This window comes from Varroa destructor, unplaced genomic scaffold (genome assembly GCF_002443255.2).
Source record: "Varroa destructor unplaced genomic scaffold, Vdes_3.0 BEIS01000003.1, whole genome shotgun sequence".
NCBI classification, from domain to species: Eukaryota; Metazoa; Arthropoda; class Arachnida; order Mesostigmata; family Varroidae; genus Varroa; species Varroa destructor.
In genome coordinates, this window is record NW_019211456.1 from 1,235,475 (window position 1) to 1,250,655 (window position 15,181).

Below are 15,181 nucleotides of genomic sequence, written 5' to 3' on the forward strand. Positions count from 1 at the left end.
TCATGGATATACAGATGTAACAGGTTAGTTAGGAGTGTGTACCTGCCTATTTTTATAATTACAACGACCGCTGATAGGACCAAATGACAATAACGTAGTAGATACTGATTTGAAATATCCGTGAAGAGCAGATTTGAGGGAGAGGTTAAGGACTAATTTCTACCTAATCCTATCCTAAGAATTCCTCGAAGGTTATTTCGTTATCCACGGAGCTCCGTATGCACTCACGAACAGCTATATAGAATTGACAATTGCAAAGATAAGTCTTCTCAGAAAAGTGAGGTTATTTAAATCAAGATCAAATGATTTTCCTAAAATCCTTTAAGGCACGAAAGTGCCGTTCAGATCTTTTTGTTCATTCGCTGAGAAGACGACAAACGTGTGTTCTTTGTTCTGCATCAATGACAGAAACGTTTACTGATCACCTTCCGCCTATGCGTCATCGAAGAGCGCGCAGAAGCAAAACGGGGGGAGGGTGGTACGTAGAGAAATGTGGGGGGTGTATGATAGTCGAAGGAAAAATGAAGGGGAACTAGAACCCCTAAGCGCGAGAGGAAAGCGGGCACTGAGGAGTGTGATAGACAGATTTGAAGCTAAAGCACAACTGGAATTAATTAACTGAACGCTATCACCCTCATTAGGTGAGTTACGAATTCGGTCGCTTTCTTGTAGTCCCAGTTAGCAGGCTATGTACAGGGCTGGATATAAACGCCTCATCTATTACACCCAAGACAGTTTAGGCATTTAAAAGGAAAAAAGAAAGCTGGCTGGTAATGCTGCACATCGATTTATACCAAGTAAGAATAAACACTGTTACCAGAAGCATCCGAACCACAATCTAATTGCGCTACAATTTAGGACAGATTGGCACGTTTATACACATATACATTGGTGTGGTGCGGATGACGAATAGATTACTGCGCAGGGCAGCGGTTCTCCTTTTTGTTGAGATCATTTCAAACTAAAAACGAAGGCCTAAATATCTCGATGTTAAGGACTGAATGCCGGCTGGCGCGAATCTCGACGATTAGATGGACTTTGGCACCAGCACAGTTTCGCTTGGGCTCACCCGATCTTCTCTAGGGGAACGAGTACGCCTCTAGCCTCTGTCTAGATACGTTGGGCCAGAGAATCTGGAGGAACTTTATAGCAAGCATTTGATGAAGGTGCGGGCGAACGAACGCTCCCGGCCTTCCCACTATCTGTTGGTGCCGCAATCCAGATTTAGAAATGAGGTCTCTCTATAGTAGCCCGTTTGGTATCCAAGACGGACGGTGGCCGTCAACAGCGATGTCCGTTGTGGCCACTGGGATACCTCGTCCGCTTAATCGAGCACGGTGGTCAGTTCATCCGCGCGCCGCCTCTCCGCACCTTAAGAAGGAGAGCCTTCTAACGCCACCCAGTGGGTGAGTGACGGCGCACATGAGGAATGTCAGGAGGTTCAGAAGAGCGGTGTACGGGTTGCCATATTCGAATAGCGTGTGTGTGAGAAAGTGAGTGCGTACTGTATCCAAAGCCAAACAGGCCCTAGGCCGATCACATGTGTTCTGTACTGTAGCAACACTATAGCACTATGTGCGCTCGAAAACTCACACGATCTTTTTGGCCTAGACGAAGCCAGGCCCCTCGTCACGGCTGCGAGGAAATGCTTTGCTGGCCGTCAATAGCCTACAAGCGCGGCTAAGCGGGTTTCTTGGTAGCTAGGGAACCACCTGAAAAAGATGGTTTTGAAGAAACAGCCGTTGTTGATGCTGATGGGGAAGTTGGCGTGAGTGCGTCCATCATACACTCGACAAGAGTGGCAGCGCGAGACCAAGTTTGTGCATTAAATTTTCACGCCACAAACCTGGTTGGTAGCTGGATAAAATTAGAGCGACGCGGCCTAAACCGAGAAAGGACCTACTCGTTTTAAAAGAAAGGCGTATATCGAAATCCGCTTGACGAGTGCCGAAAAACAATAGCAGGTGTAACTATTGTAATAATCAGCCAATAGAGTGTCCAACGGTATGTGCTCCTCGGTTCTAAAGTATAGACTAGTTCGCGACCGCTAGGATCCTATGCCTTCAGTTGGCTTTCATCATACGGCGTCACAGTTATTGAAATTAATTTTCATTTCACTAAACCTTTTCAAATATATTGGTGGCAAATTAAATGGCAATAGTGTTACTTCACCATTGATTAAGTCTGCCAAATTCAAGAGACGGATCAATATCGTTAAGAACCATGGTATTGTGTCCGTATAACTTCAGAAAAATCTAGTGGATAATCAAGCAGGATAACAAGCTTTCGCTTTGTCTTTACCAAAGAAAGCGCTCGTTAAATTTTAATGACAAATTTGACTGACTGGTAAAACTGGCCCAGTGGGACTGATGGCGGCCGGCAAAATAAAATCGCCCACGGCAACAGCAATATCAGCAGCAGCTATGTAGTCAAAAGTAGGTTTTGGGTTTGAGAAGCGAATAGGCTTCCTGAAGGGAAACCATTTCTGCCTCATAGAGCAATTCGGCGGCAACGATACTCGAGGGGTTGGTTGGCAGATCTCAGCGGTACTTGCCATTGTAACGAGTCGAACAAGGAACAGGGCATAGCGAGCTAAGGAAGGAGGGGCAATAAGGAGACAACAACCTCCTTCGTTCAGGACGACGATGACAGGGACGAAGCAGCAGCAAAGCTCAATACGAGTTTAGAAACGAAGGGGGAAGGGTTCGCCTGGGGATCGCCTGGGGATGATGGCGTGAGCAGATGGCATCGCTCACCCCTGCCCAACCAACGGATATGAGAAGGCACAGCAGGTTTAACAGTAGCGGCGGCGGCGGCGGCGGCGGCGGCAGCAGCAGCAGCAGCAGCACTGCACCGCCGTCACCGCCGCCGCTGATATAGCCACAGTCGGAGCGAACTATACACAAAAGCAGACGACAGGGGCAAGGGGACGACGATACAGGGATGAGCGCATCGAGGATAGCGAGGGGCGCGGAGAGGTTGTTGAGGTGGTCTGGATGGCCGATCGAAAAGCACGAAGTTATGGAAAATAGAGGAGGGCTATTGAGAACAGTGGCGAGCGGACGGGACTGATGGTGGTTCAAAGGGAAGGAAGAGAATGCGTGGCGGGATTGTTCGAGTTATTGTTGTTCTGATAGTATCTTCTTCTGTAAAGAGATCCAGCCCAACCCCTTATTCCGGTCGCTAGTGAAATGCTCGGCCTGGTTGGGCCTGCTGTTTCCGTTTCTGCGGCGGTAGCGGCGGACGCAGCTAGCAAGCCAACCACCATAATGCTACATACATACGTATTGTGTACAGTATACACACACAGACACGCACGCTCAATGACAGTGGACCATTGGCCGTCGTCGATTTCTGTTGTAATCGACCATCGACTGCTGCTGTCATGCTTTCCCTCTAAAAATGAGAAGCGCAGAAAAAAAGAAACGAAAAACGGCCAGTAACTGAGTGGCCGCTGGATGGCGCTGTTGGAAATGAACGGACTGGGGGACACCCCCAGTCCGTTCATTCTTAGGAAGGTATTTCAGTAGAACCACAATGAACAAAATACGCGAAACCTTGCAGGATCAACACAGCAGCAGAGATCTAAAAGACAAATACGTAAAACTTAAGCAAGATACTTCCCTCCTGCTCCCCCTGCTGTGTGTCTCTGGTGCTGTGGTAACATGCAACGGGCGACTCCTGCCACCGAATGCGCGATACAAGCTGCGTTGATATGGATACCTTATAACAAATGATACACTGATACTGAAGGAAGATCTCCCGACTCGAAATTGCATTAGTATATTACTTGCTTACACAAAATAAGAGCTTGTCTTATGCAAAAAGTACAATTTAGACAATCTTTGAAACAAGACATGATATTCTATTAACTAAAGTTAGACGTACCATACAAATAATTTGGATATAGTCAATGGTTGAATGTCATTGGGAACCGACCTTTACCCGTAGAGAAGCAGGGTTAACCGTAGGACATATGAGAAGGCCCTAACAACAATTAACCGTAGAAGAAGGCATGATGATGTGCTCATCGGTCCATTGGGCCTGTACAAGCGTTTTCGCTTTCTCTTAATAATAAGTATTTAAGCGATTAATAAGTAAGCCAGTGATCTATTTTCTGTAATTCTAGGTTCAGCCATGGTAAATCGATTGCTACTCCCATCGAGAGCTTAAAAAATAAATAGCGTATTGTACAAATGGACGATTAATTAAATGTTACTTACCTAAACGTATTTTTTTACACCTTCTTTAGGTAGAGTAACAATATTTACTTTGTTAACGCTAAAGATGAATGTGGTTCATTCATATCATTTTTGAATTATTTTCGTAGAATTTTTAGGCACGTAGTTGTATGCAATGTAGAACGCTAATGTGCATCTATTTTTGTCCGGCGTGTCGTTGTAGCAGCAGCGGCCGAGTGAATGGGTCGAGTGTGACAGTCGGTTCCGCTGTCTCCCTGAAGGAAGTCCATCTCGGCCTCACTAATTGCAGTAACACGTCTCCGGTACCGCCTCAAGCGTCGCAGGTGACGCCGGTGTCGACGACGAACGGTGGCGGCAACGGCGGTTTGGGCGTTCTCGGTTCGTTGGGTGCAACAGCTGCTTCCCTATCATCGCCTCTTCTCGGCGCTCCGACGACTCTATCGACCAGCGTGTCAGGCCAGTCAGGCACAGGTGGTTCACTCGGCGGGGGCGGTGGCCAACAGACGCAGACTAAGTCCAACCCATCAAAACGCCACCGCGAGCGTCTTAACGCGGAGCTGGATTCACTCGCTTCTCTACTTCCATTCGATCAGAGTGTGCTATCTAAACTCGACAAGCTCTCCATCCTGCGACTATCCGTATCCTACCTGCGCACTAAAAGCTATTTCCAGGGTGAGTACCAGATGAAGCTCGCTTGCCTTACCATTCGCAGCAGCAGCAGCAGCAGCAAATATGTTGCTTACCGTAAAACGATTTGGGCCAAGCTTGTGGCAGAAAAGGGCAACGCGTCCGGAAAGTGCAGGAGTGCAAAGTTAGTAACTTAAGGCGTACAAGAACGCTGCCCTTTGAGTAGATTTTGCCATGTGAAAAGAACACATTTTTCTCAAGAAATTGCGCTATACGTTCATCGATGATTAACATCGAGAGTTGTTTGTTGACCATTTAATTATCTAATTAGTTAAATATAATTACTGTGGTTTTATAATAATATACATGCACCTTATAAAACATAAGGGGCAAATAAATGGCTGCGGGATTTGATGAAACACATCTGTTCAAGTGAATAGAACCAGTACGTCGATATACTGTTTGCCATCGTTTATAATGGGGTTCCTTTAAATAACATGGGCACATCCTTTTTACCGTAACGAGAAAACGAGACTGGGCTGCCATGATAAATGCTAGCGTTCACTTTAAAGGAGATTTATAAGTACTTTCGCTAGAGGGAATTCAGGCCGTAAACAAGGATTATTCGCTGTATCGGACAGGCGTTTCGATGAAGAAATCCCTGAATTTATCCAAAATCGCCCGTTATCGTCACCGCATCGACAGGGTTGCATTATTCTATCCTAAAGTAGAAAAAAGAAATGTTTGATTCGTACGTTATCGCTGCTGGTTCAGTTAATATGTGTGCCGCCGATGTTCTCCAACGTTACATTTACAAACCTCGACGTTTGTACGTATTTTTAATACACTATCTTTTTGTGCCGGTGATAAACATTGTACATGTGTTGCTACTATTATGAACACTACCATTAAAAATGGATTGTTTCTTTTCGGTAGATAGAAAAGGTGTGGGGCTAGATAGTTTCCCATGTACCTGAGCTTTATGCTGGAATAAACATATTTGTAATTAAATAGGGATGATAAGGTCACTGCCCATTCGAGGTCCAGCCATTTGATCTTACTTATAGTCTATTGTTGTTATTGTAATTGACAGTTATTGCAAATTTTTCACACACTATCCACTTTTATCACCCCAGGTAAGAGACCCATTCTGTTGTTTCTCAGATACGTGGAGGCTACATAAATGAAGCCGATCAAATAAAACAAGGCCTGGTAAATAGGTATTGTTAATAGACGATAGCTGGAGGGGGATTCCCTTTCCAAGCGAAGTTATTGAATCATGAAATTCACTAATATAAATGAAAAATCTGTGTTTTGTTACGTTTCGATGAATGATGGTGGTTCGCCGTTTTGCACGATACGGCGGGTGCCATTCTTGCCCTCTCAGGCTCTGATCTGTGAATGACAGATAACGCGTTGCTATATTATCATGACGCTGGTACCGGTGATGATGGCTGTTGTACCACTGGTACGAGATGTCGCGTATCGCGGTTGTTATTCAAGCACCAGCATGAAGCATTACTTCAATACCTCGTGATGACGACCCCGACGGAATGTGCCTATTTAACGCGTTTCATCGTTTTTTAAATGATGCGTGTACAAATTAGCAACGAGTTAGGAAGACAAGGCCAATATCGTTAAGTAGGCTCTCTTTGTTCATAAATGATTCTAATAAATTATATAGCTTTAAAAAATCTTCTGTACATCTCTATGTAATCGAGTTGGTTATGTCGACGATGGTTGACATCGCTTGGTAAAACAACAGGGCAATAGAGACAACAAAAACTGTTGCCACATGAACCGGTACAACTAAGCGCTTATTATTAGTGCAGTCTATTTCCATTTGTTGCTGGTCGTCTTCTTACCCTGCGACCATTCGAGTGATCTTAAGATGTTGGCAGCGGTGACAACGATCTCTGCAAGCATAGGCCTTGCCAAATACCAGCAATAATAACGAGAGGACAAGAGCCGTCTTGTCTTCATGAACGGAGAGGAGCAGAAGGACAGCGATAGGAACAAAAGCGGTTTTTGCATGTTGTAAAACGCACACCCGCTTCAGCGTCATAAAACGTTTCCATGAAGCAGATGTTGAGAATGGCGTAAAACAGAAACGGAGATGAACGAGGGTTGGGAGGGCGGCGACGGCGTTTAGGGGTCTCAGCTACGGCAACAAGAAGCGCCGCCAATGTGCGCAAAGAAGATGAATAGACCCACAGCTTCATGATGATCGAAAGTTGCGAGGAACTGAGATGAATAACGACCAAGAATGAAGAGCGACGTCGAAGTTTGCAGGATCATCTGAAGACGAGAATAAACCGGTAAGAATAATTGACCCAATAAGTCGGAGCCGTCGGGATCATATGGGCTTTATTACTGCCATTACTAGCAGGTTCGTGGCGGATATCAGCAGAATTTAGCAATCGACACTCTTGTTAAGCTGCATCCCTACCGACATATACTTTTTCTCTAGTGATGGAACAGATGAGAACAGTATTTAAGAAAAAGGACTAACTGTGATATAACAAGCATATGAATGCTTCCAATGGAATCACTTAACCCATAGACAACAATGCTGCGTCGACCGATTTCTCTAAGTATATCCAACCATGTCAAATGAACATGATGACCTCAAAGGTAGACAGGAAGGAAGAGATGGTGTCGGGCCAACAAACGTGTTTTCTTCAAAAAGAATATTTATCAAATCATAAAATCTATTATCATATCACGACACGTTTATTATCAATGTTATTAATTGGCATTTCGTAGATTTGGCCCTCGGTGGCTTTGTTGGTGGCATAATTTGCGTTCATTACCTAAGGACAAGCCAATCGAAGCGCGAAAACGCTACGTATAATTATGTATTTTTAAGCGTTGCGTTCAAATAAGAGCAGCGGGGTGTCCTACGAAGCGTGAAACCCACGTTCGCAGTATAATTATGATTGTTTTTATCACTTGATACTTTTTTCCTACAAAGTTTGACCGTACGCAGAAATAGGAACTGAAAAGAAACCCTTTAACAGCGACAACATTGGCTCGTGCTTAGCACATCGTCAAATTTCGTTTTCTCTTGTTTAACAAAAACGTCCCGAGGCGTTATGAAATTCGTGGCTTTATTCGTTATATTGCACGTATGCATGCTAAACTATTTTGATCTTCGAAGAAAACAACCAGCTGCGCTGCCTCTCGACGCGGAATCCACTGCCTCAACCCTCTAGCGATGGGAAACCAAGAAACAGAATCTAAACCAAAATATATCCCTCTCGATACTTTCGTCTTGTCGTTTAAAATTAAACGGTGGTGATAAATTCCATTTATCGTTAGCTGTTTCTTAAAGCAATAAGTGCAGATGATTTCACAGGTAGCGTCATATGTTCTAGATTGCATTCAATACGCTATGAATGAATAGAGTTATTGAAATCCTATAGGCTGTTGTATAGCATTCTCCATAAGAAAGAGTCTTGTTTATTCTCTGGAGGAATTTCCAAATGACTGCATGTTGGAATAACAACATGACATGCTCGAAGACTCCCCAAGAGATGTATTAGACACAAGCACACTTAGTTATCAGATCTCGAAGGTCATGTTTTATGCCTAATGGTATGTAGAAAACTCGACCTTTCTGCAGAGTTTGCTGTTGTTTCGGGTCGTTCTAATGGCCGACGCGAGGTTCGAGTTGTTTGATGGCCGGTAGCCCCTACTGCAACTGTTCATCCACATTGGTTACACAGTTCAGTATAGCCTTCAGTGGGGCATTTTGTGTATCAGCGGCACCTCAAGCGTAAGACAAACAAAAAACATCTTCTCCACAACGGCACCACTGGCCATAGTAATAGACTTCCGTTGTAGACGACTATTGTGAGCAAGAGCCAGATTCGTTTTTGTGACTTGAATTATTGCCTTCGCCTGATACATCAATAGGTTACGTTAATTTTAATTTATAAAAGTAGTAGGTTAATATGGTAACGGTTCAGCGCTTCGCAAACAACACGAGTGTGCTTTGAAGACCTCATGCAGGGTATGCGGTATATTAGTCAATTCGATCTACTCAAGGCCAGAAACGATTTAGATTGTGGTACGTTCAACAGTAGTAATAGTGATTATATAGTGGTGCTTAATCGTGGGCGACTACATCTGTTCGCGTATGGCGGACTTTATGTCTGCTTTTATGGCTTGCGCTAGCACCACTGCATGACAGACGAACTTGTCATCTTGCTCCATCTCCTCGATTTGCAGGTAGGATTTCACTCTCTAGCAATTGTTCAGTGGTAAGCTCACCTCTTTCTTAAACTTCTACGATTTAGCTCAAATGGAACAAAGCTATGCGGATTAGAAGATCGAACCTTGGAAAAGCCGAAAACAACCCTATCAGTTTTATTTTTCTCAAAAATTCAAGGAATTTTGCGCAGTACCCCGCCAGATTGTGCCTTAATTACAAGAGAGAAAAGGAGGACGTCTTCACACATGACTCAGTATCAGCTGAAGAAACGTTTTAGCTAAATACGTTAACCGTTCGAGCCAACTAGAGGGCAATAGCTGTTACAGCATTGCGGCAAGACCAATCATTCAACGTATCAACAAATTTTAAAAAAATTTCACAAAAATAATTGGAAAGGGCGAATAACGACCGGTCCACTATTGGAGGCAGAGACGACAAAAACAGATAAATCAAGGGACTAGCTCAATGTGCGGGCCATAAGCAAACCGCAAAGGTACCGTTAGAAATAGAGATGACAGCCCAGTCCACTAAATGGTCATGGCTTGCGCAGTATGGCAGCTTTTGTGGCCCGTGGACCGCCCCTCTGATGATACCCTGTCAAAACGGCAACAACGTTGTCTCCGAGAGTGGGGACAAGCTAACAGCATCCTATTCTTCATGACGCCCTCTCACTGTGTGTTCATGGTCCTTCTTCGACATTTCATACTACATGTACATCTGGGCTTCTTTTTCCTGGTAGGAATACTCCGAACGGTAGATTTGGCATTTGTACGCGGGCAAGCCTTTTACCGTCTAGTACTAACAGCACGAAGCATTCGACCACCCAATACTTCTACTATAGTTGTTTTGTACATATTATCGGCTTAAAAATCAAGGGTTGCTCCTATCTAAAAATCAATTCAGTTACTCCTTTGCGTTAAAATTTTTTGAATTTTTGTGTTAAAAAAGTGTAGATGTTAGAAAAATCCTCTAGCCAGATTTTGAGACCCCGTCGCTATGAAACGTACTATTATTATAAATTCAACTGCCTAATGGTCTGAAAGGATAATAACCTTTCGGCACGAGGTCTAGAGAATACATGAAAGCGATTGCAAAACAATTTCCCGTTTGACTTATCAGACGGCGGCCTTTGTTATCTGTGGTCTGGGATTGTCCTAGAAAACGATAACTTTCCTTTTGCCCGTCGAGCCTTTTTTTTTTTCAGTTAAATAGCCTCTTTCACTCACAGACAGTGAGAAGTTGTGTTTCTTTGTGTTTTATGCTCAGTTTATGAAACGCCCGTGTGGCTTTTAATGTTTAAAGGGCTGCCATATGCTCCAAATGCCTGACGAGTGTCACATGACTGCACTTCATTTTGTCGGCCACTCCACGAATTGTTTGAGGGCTTTTATAAGCGTCTCTAGATAATCCTCATGCGAAGTCGGATGGCCGACCGACGTGGCGCACGCTCCAGTTCCAAAATCCCTCCCTTATTGAACCTCTTAAACCATTATTTTGAACAGTTCTCCTATGCGTAGAGTTCACACTGTACGTGGCCCAAATATCCTGGGCTGTTTTGGACCTTTTTGGGTTGGCGAAATGAAGTGGGTGCCAACAGTGTGCTTCTCCAACCAGAAGCATCAATCTCTAGTGCCTGAGCTCGAAATACAATTCCATTCACTGTGCAATAAAAGTTACAACTACCTACGGGGCACAAAGGGACGACGAGCACCTTCAGGCTGTATATAGAAGTAAATAAACGACGGAGAGATAAAGAGGGAAAGCAAGCATTTAACAAATAGCTAGTATTTATTTATCAGACTCATGTTATTCGAACTGGGCAGTATGTTGCAGGAGCTAAGCTTATCACTGACAATAGGCATTCTATACGTATTTGCCCTAATTTACATACATTATCATACTCATCTTCAGTAGAAACCCATACGTAGACCTGAATATTACTAGCCGTTTATTTTGAACAAATACTAAAGATAGGGCTAAGAAGCGATCAGATTAGCGTAGGAAGGCCTATATTTGGCAATGTCTGCTAGTGCCTTTATTATTAACATAGCTAACATGTTAATTACGTTACTTTATCACACAGCACGTAAATTGTCCATCACGTACCGCGGTTTGACTAGGGTGGTAACAATGATGAAACTACAAGCCGGTTTGGCGTTACTCGCATGTTGGAATCTGGACGTCCGCTCAGAACACGTTGGAAGAGATCTTTCTTTGGTTATGATGATATTCTACAGAAAGAAAAAGATGAAACAAAGCCGAAATGTCCATATGGAGGTTACATGTAGCATCGAAAGTAGTACGAAAGCATCACGTAACCACGGAAAAGTAAAACATGCTTCAGAGACAAGTCCTGGCTATCAAACTTCGCTGCATTTCGGTCAAAGCTTATAAACTAATCAAATAAAGAATTTGATCCGTTTTTTCATCCGGGTTAGCTAAACATACGGCTCTCCATTGAAAGCAGACTCCAAATGGCCATTCCCATTTGGCTTAAATCGTACTGAACGATGCCATACGAAGCTGATCACCTTTCGACCTGATCAAGGAACGGTTTTGACGTTCCGGCCTTTTTTTTCCAATACATCGCATTTACGTAGACGGGTCCCGCAGTTACTTCCTTGTGTATGGAGAACCAAGCTCCGCCTGTGCATGTGTGCCTCAGCGTATGTGTATGTGTGGTATAAGCACAAAATGGACGCTAAGTGTTTACGTCGTTGTATCAGGCCGCATTGTTATTGTTTGGCTTGACGCCTTGGTGATGTTGAGAGTCGTGCATTGAGATAAACTGAATTTTTTGCCTAAGAGATACGGATGAACACGATCCCATCACGAAATAGGTACTGTCTACAGGGTATGCCATTACTACAACAGCAACTACTATTGGATGTTACATAAATATAATCTGCCATGAGTCAATTTTATGCACGCAAAAAATCTCATCGGAATTCGAAAAGAAGTAGACATTACCATTACAGATCATTTTCTAATATTATTTCAGCGCTATAATTACTAGTCTGGTTTAATGTCTGCCTCGAACGAAAACTAGTAGTAGGTAGAAATACAGCCTCAGGTAGCGAATTTACCCGAATAAATAAGTAAATAAAATAAAGTAAATAACCAAGCTATGCGTTTATGAACGTGGGTCTGGCCTGCTGCCTGCCGTTTTTTGTCGAGTGTAGATACAGTATGACTTTAGCAGCTAATCTCAACAGGAGACCTCGTCTGTTCGGCAGCCGTGTTGTGCGAACAGGTAGAAATGTATTCACGCACATGTTGGCCAAAGTCTATAGTTGCCAAATACAGGTAACGCGTAAATGCATGCATATGTATACTGTGTTGCTTGAAATTGTTCTGCCGAGAAAAAGCCAGCCCCGACGAGGTTGAGTTCCTTCATGTAAGAGACGAAAAAACACAATGATTGTGGATGCTGGCGGATGTGAGCTATATCTTTGACATCACGACCTTTGAGGGGCTGTTCTTTAGCTGGAGGCCACCGTGCCATCTTTCTATGTTCTGATTCTACTCTGATGCACGAAAAAGAACAGAATTTGGACGGCTGTTTTCATCGATGATCATTGATAACACCTGAGAATGACTTTGGATTACATAATGCCAATGAGTGACCGTTTGACAACTAGGCTTAATGAAAGTCTTCGAGGAGTAATACAATTAGCGGTTCGAACCATAATGATTCATAGTAATACAGCGGAGGCACATCGTAGAAAGCGGGTGACTCTTGGTTAAATTTCGAGAGGCAATTCCATGACTCGTGCGTACTCAATAGATCGGAGCTGAATCACTGCAACGATGCCAAACGCCCTTGCATTATCCGCTACTACTATTAAATTAGTCGGTTACGCCTGCACGTCCAGTCAGGGGCAATACGAGCGGCGTAAAAGTGTAGTCGTAGAACGAAATGTACCCACAGCGGCAACGGCCAGTTAATTCTGTGATACGAATCTGAAATTTGCTATTAGCTTCCTATTGAAATTATATTGTTTTAGTTACATATTTATTTCACGACGTTTCCTAAGGTATCGAATCATCTTGGTACAAGTAGATTTTACACGTATCTGGCCTACGATCCATGTTATAGGTCTCTTTAAGGACTTGCTATGCATTGTATACGATAACCGCGTTTGTAGTGATTTCGTCGTAAACTTCTTGCCCCTCACTCCCATTCTTTTTCCTTGTGTGCATCGATTCGATGGATTCGTGAGGTCGCTGAAAGAGAAGAGGCATAGTTCAGGGAATGAAGGGACCAAAGGCTGTAAGGTAGTGCAACAAACACATGGTCCAAATGAAGGTAGTGCAAGTTGTCCAGGCTGTCCATCACCCTCAAAGGAATAGCCATCCGTGGGATACCAGATGCACCTTGCTTTTTACTACTTTTACTGTGCAAGGCAACGGTCGACTCAAGAAACAGGACGCCTAGTTTAGTCTATTATTGCCCCTTCTCCACAAATTTTCTTCTCCTTACGAAGTTTTTTGTTCCTTTTCACTTCCGGGGCAATTTCATTTTCCATCAAATCGACCAAAAAGCGCGACGATCACAGTGAAGAGCTGCTATACTTGCTACATCAGACGTTGATTTTCCTGATGAGCCCTCTGTTTCAGTTGCTTCGAATCGATCTTCTTCAGTGAAGAAGCTTTTGCGTCAAGAAGTTGTGATAAACGGGTAAAAGATCAAGCTATAGCTTTCATTGTTTCCTATACCACCTGCAACATTCGGACATGAAATTCAACTAGCTGCTATTAGTAATAGTATCAATTTGGACTCCCAGAAAATACGCTGAGTATATTTTGCATGCTCGATTTGGACCCACTTGAAGGAGTCAAAAACAGGGCTAGAGCTCACTGATATAACATGCCTAAAAGCCTTAGGCTGTGCCTCATCCGATTTCTACATATTTAAGCGAGGATATTAATTATTAATGCTCATAGTGCTTAAAAGTTAGATGCACGTAGTAGACTGACTCGTGAAACCTATCAAAACCTTTCGGATTCGGCAAGAGATCGTAAATATTTGAGGTAGTATTCGAAAGTGTCTGAAGTCCTAACTTTTCCTGAAGTCTTAGCTCATATTAATGAGCTCATAGATACATCTTATCTTGTGAGTGTTTTTGCATTCTACCCAAATTGGGGCTCATAGTACTAGTCCGTTGATAGGCCTATAATTCTAGTAAGTAACGTATGTAATACGAAGCTTGACTTCGAAGTAAATGTAATTCTATATCAGCAGAGTCTGTCGATAGACGGAAATATTTTAGATAAATATATATATATAATAAATAAAATATGGAGCTATTACTTAATCCAACCGAGCATATTTCCTCCAATGTTACGCCATCTTCGGATACTTCAAGTAGCCCACATTAGTTCTACTACTTGATGTTACCAATAGTATTTAATACACACACACACATACACGCCGTGAGTCCCTCGATAAAAATATAGGAGAGCATCAAACAGATTTGAAAGGACTACGGAGTAGCTCCATGGAGTCAATTTGATTGATCAACTAGAGTGATTACACGTCATTACAGTGGTGACAATCAATAACGTTCGGGCTAGAGGACCTTTTAATTGACGCCGATATTATATCGCCTATTGCAATATAGAATACTCCGATGACTTGTGTTCCTTCTTCATAAAAGTATAGATCGATATCACATCGGTTTGGATGTATCAGCGAAGCTTGCTAAGGAGATGGTTAAAAGATTTATTTATAAAAAATCTAAGTATCAGGGGGTTAGTCCAATGGTGTGGCCGTTCATTTGAATGGAACTGACCCGAGAATGGTCGTGGTCGTGGTCGTCGTCGTCGTCGCCGCCGCCGCCGTCGCCGCCGCCGCCGTCGCAGAACCAATGTTCATTATTTATCACGATACCGATGATGATGATGATGATGATTAGAGAAAGACTGGCCTAGATAAACTGTGCTTCGCGATAAAAAGGCACTATCAAGATGGCGATCACTAGATGTCCGGGTGTGAGTGGCGGGCCTTCGCTCTTCGATTAATCGCTCCGTTAGCCGTGCGATGCTCATCGGCCCAACTAGGAGCTCGGCATCTCGCTTTATCTTTCACCGATACCCAGCGTCTGTGAGGTATTAGCGTGCCTCACATGTTGTC

General features: G+C 43.4%; 1 protein-coding gene across 3 annotated transcripts in view; it reads left to right on the top strand.

The window, feature by feature from the left end:
* ss (aryl hydrocarbon receptor spineless) overlaps window positions 1-15,181 on the top strand; it is an 84,356-nt gene that overhangs the window by 35,057 nt on the left and 34,118 nt on the right. The window contains exons 1-2 of one of the 3 annotated variants that reach the window (XM_022798810.2): window positions 968-1,406; window positions 4,405-4,874. In XM_022798810.2, coding sequence (XP_022654545.1) covers window positions 1,231-1,406; window positions 4,405-4,874 — 646 coding nt within the window. In that variant the 5' untranslated portion in view covers window positions 968-1,230. Of the gene's footprint in view, window positions 1-967; window positions 1,407-4,404; window positions 4,875-15,181 lie in introns of those variants that run through there. The other 2 variants (XM_086984315.1, XM_086984316.1) reach the window with 2 other exon arrangements.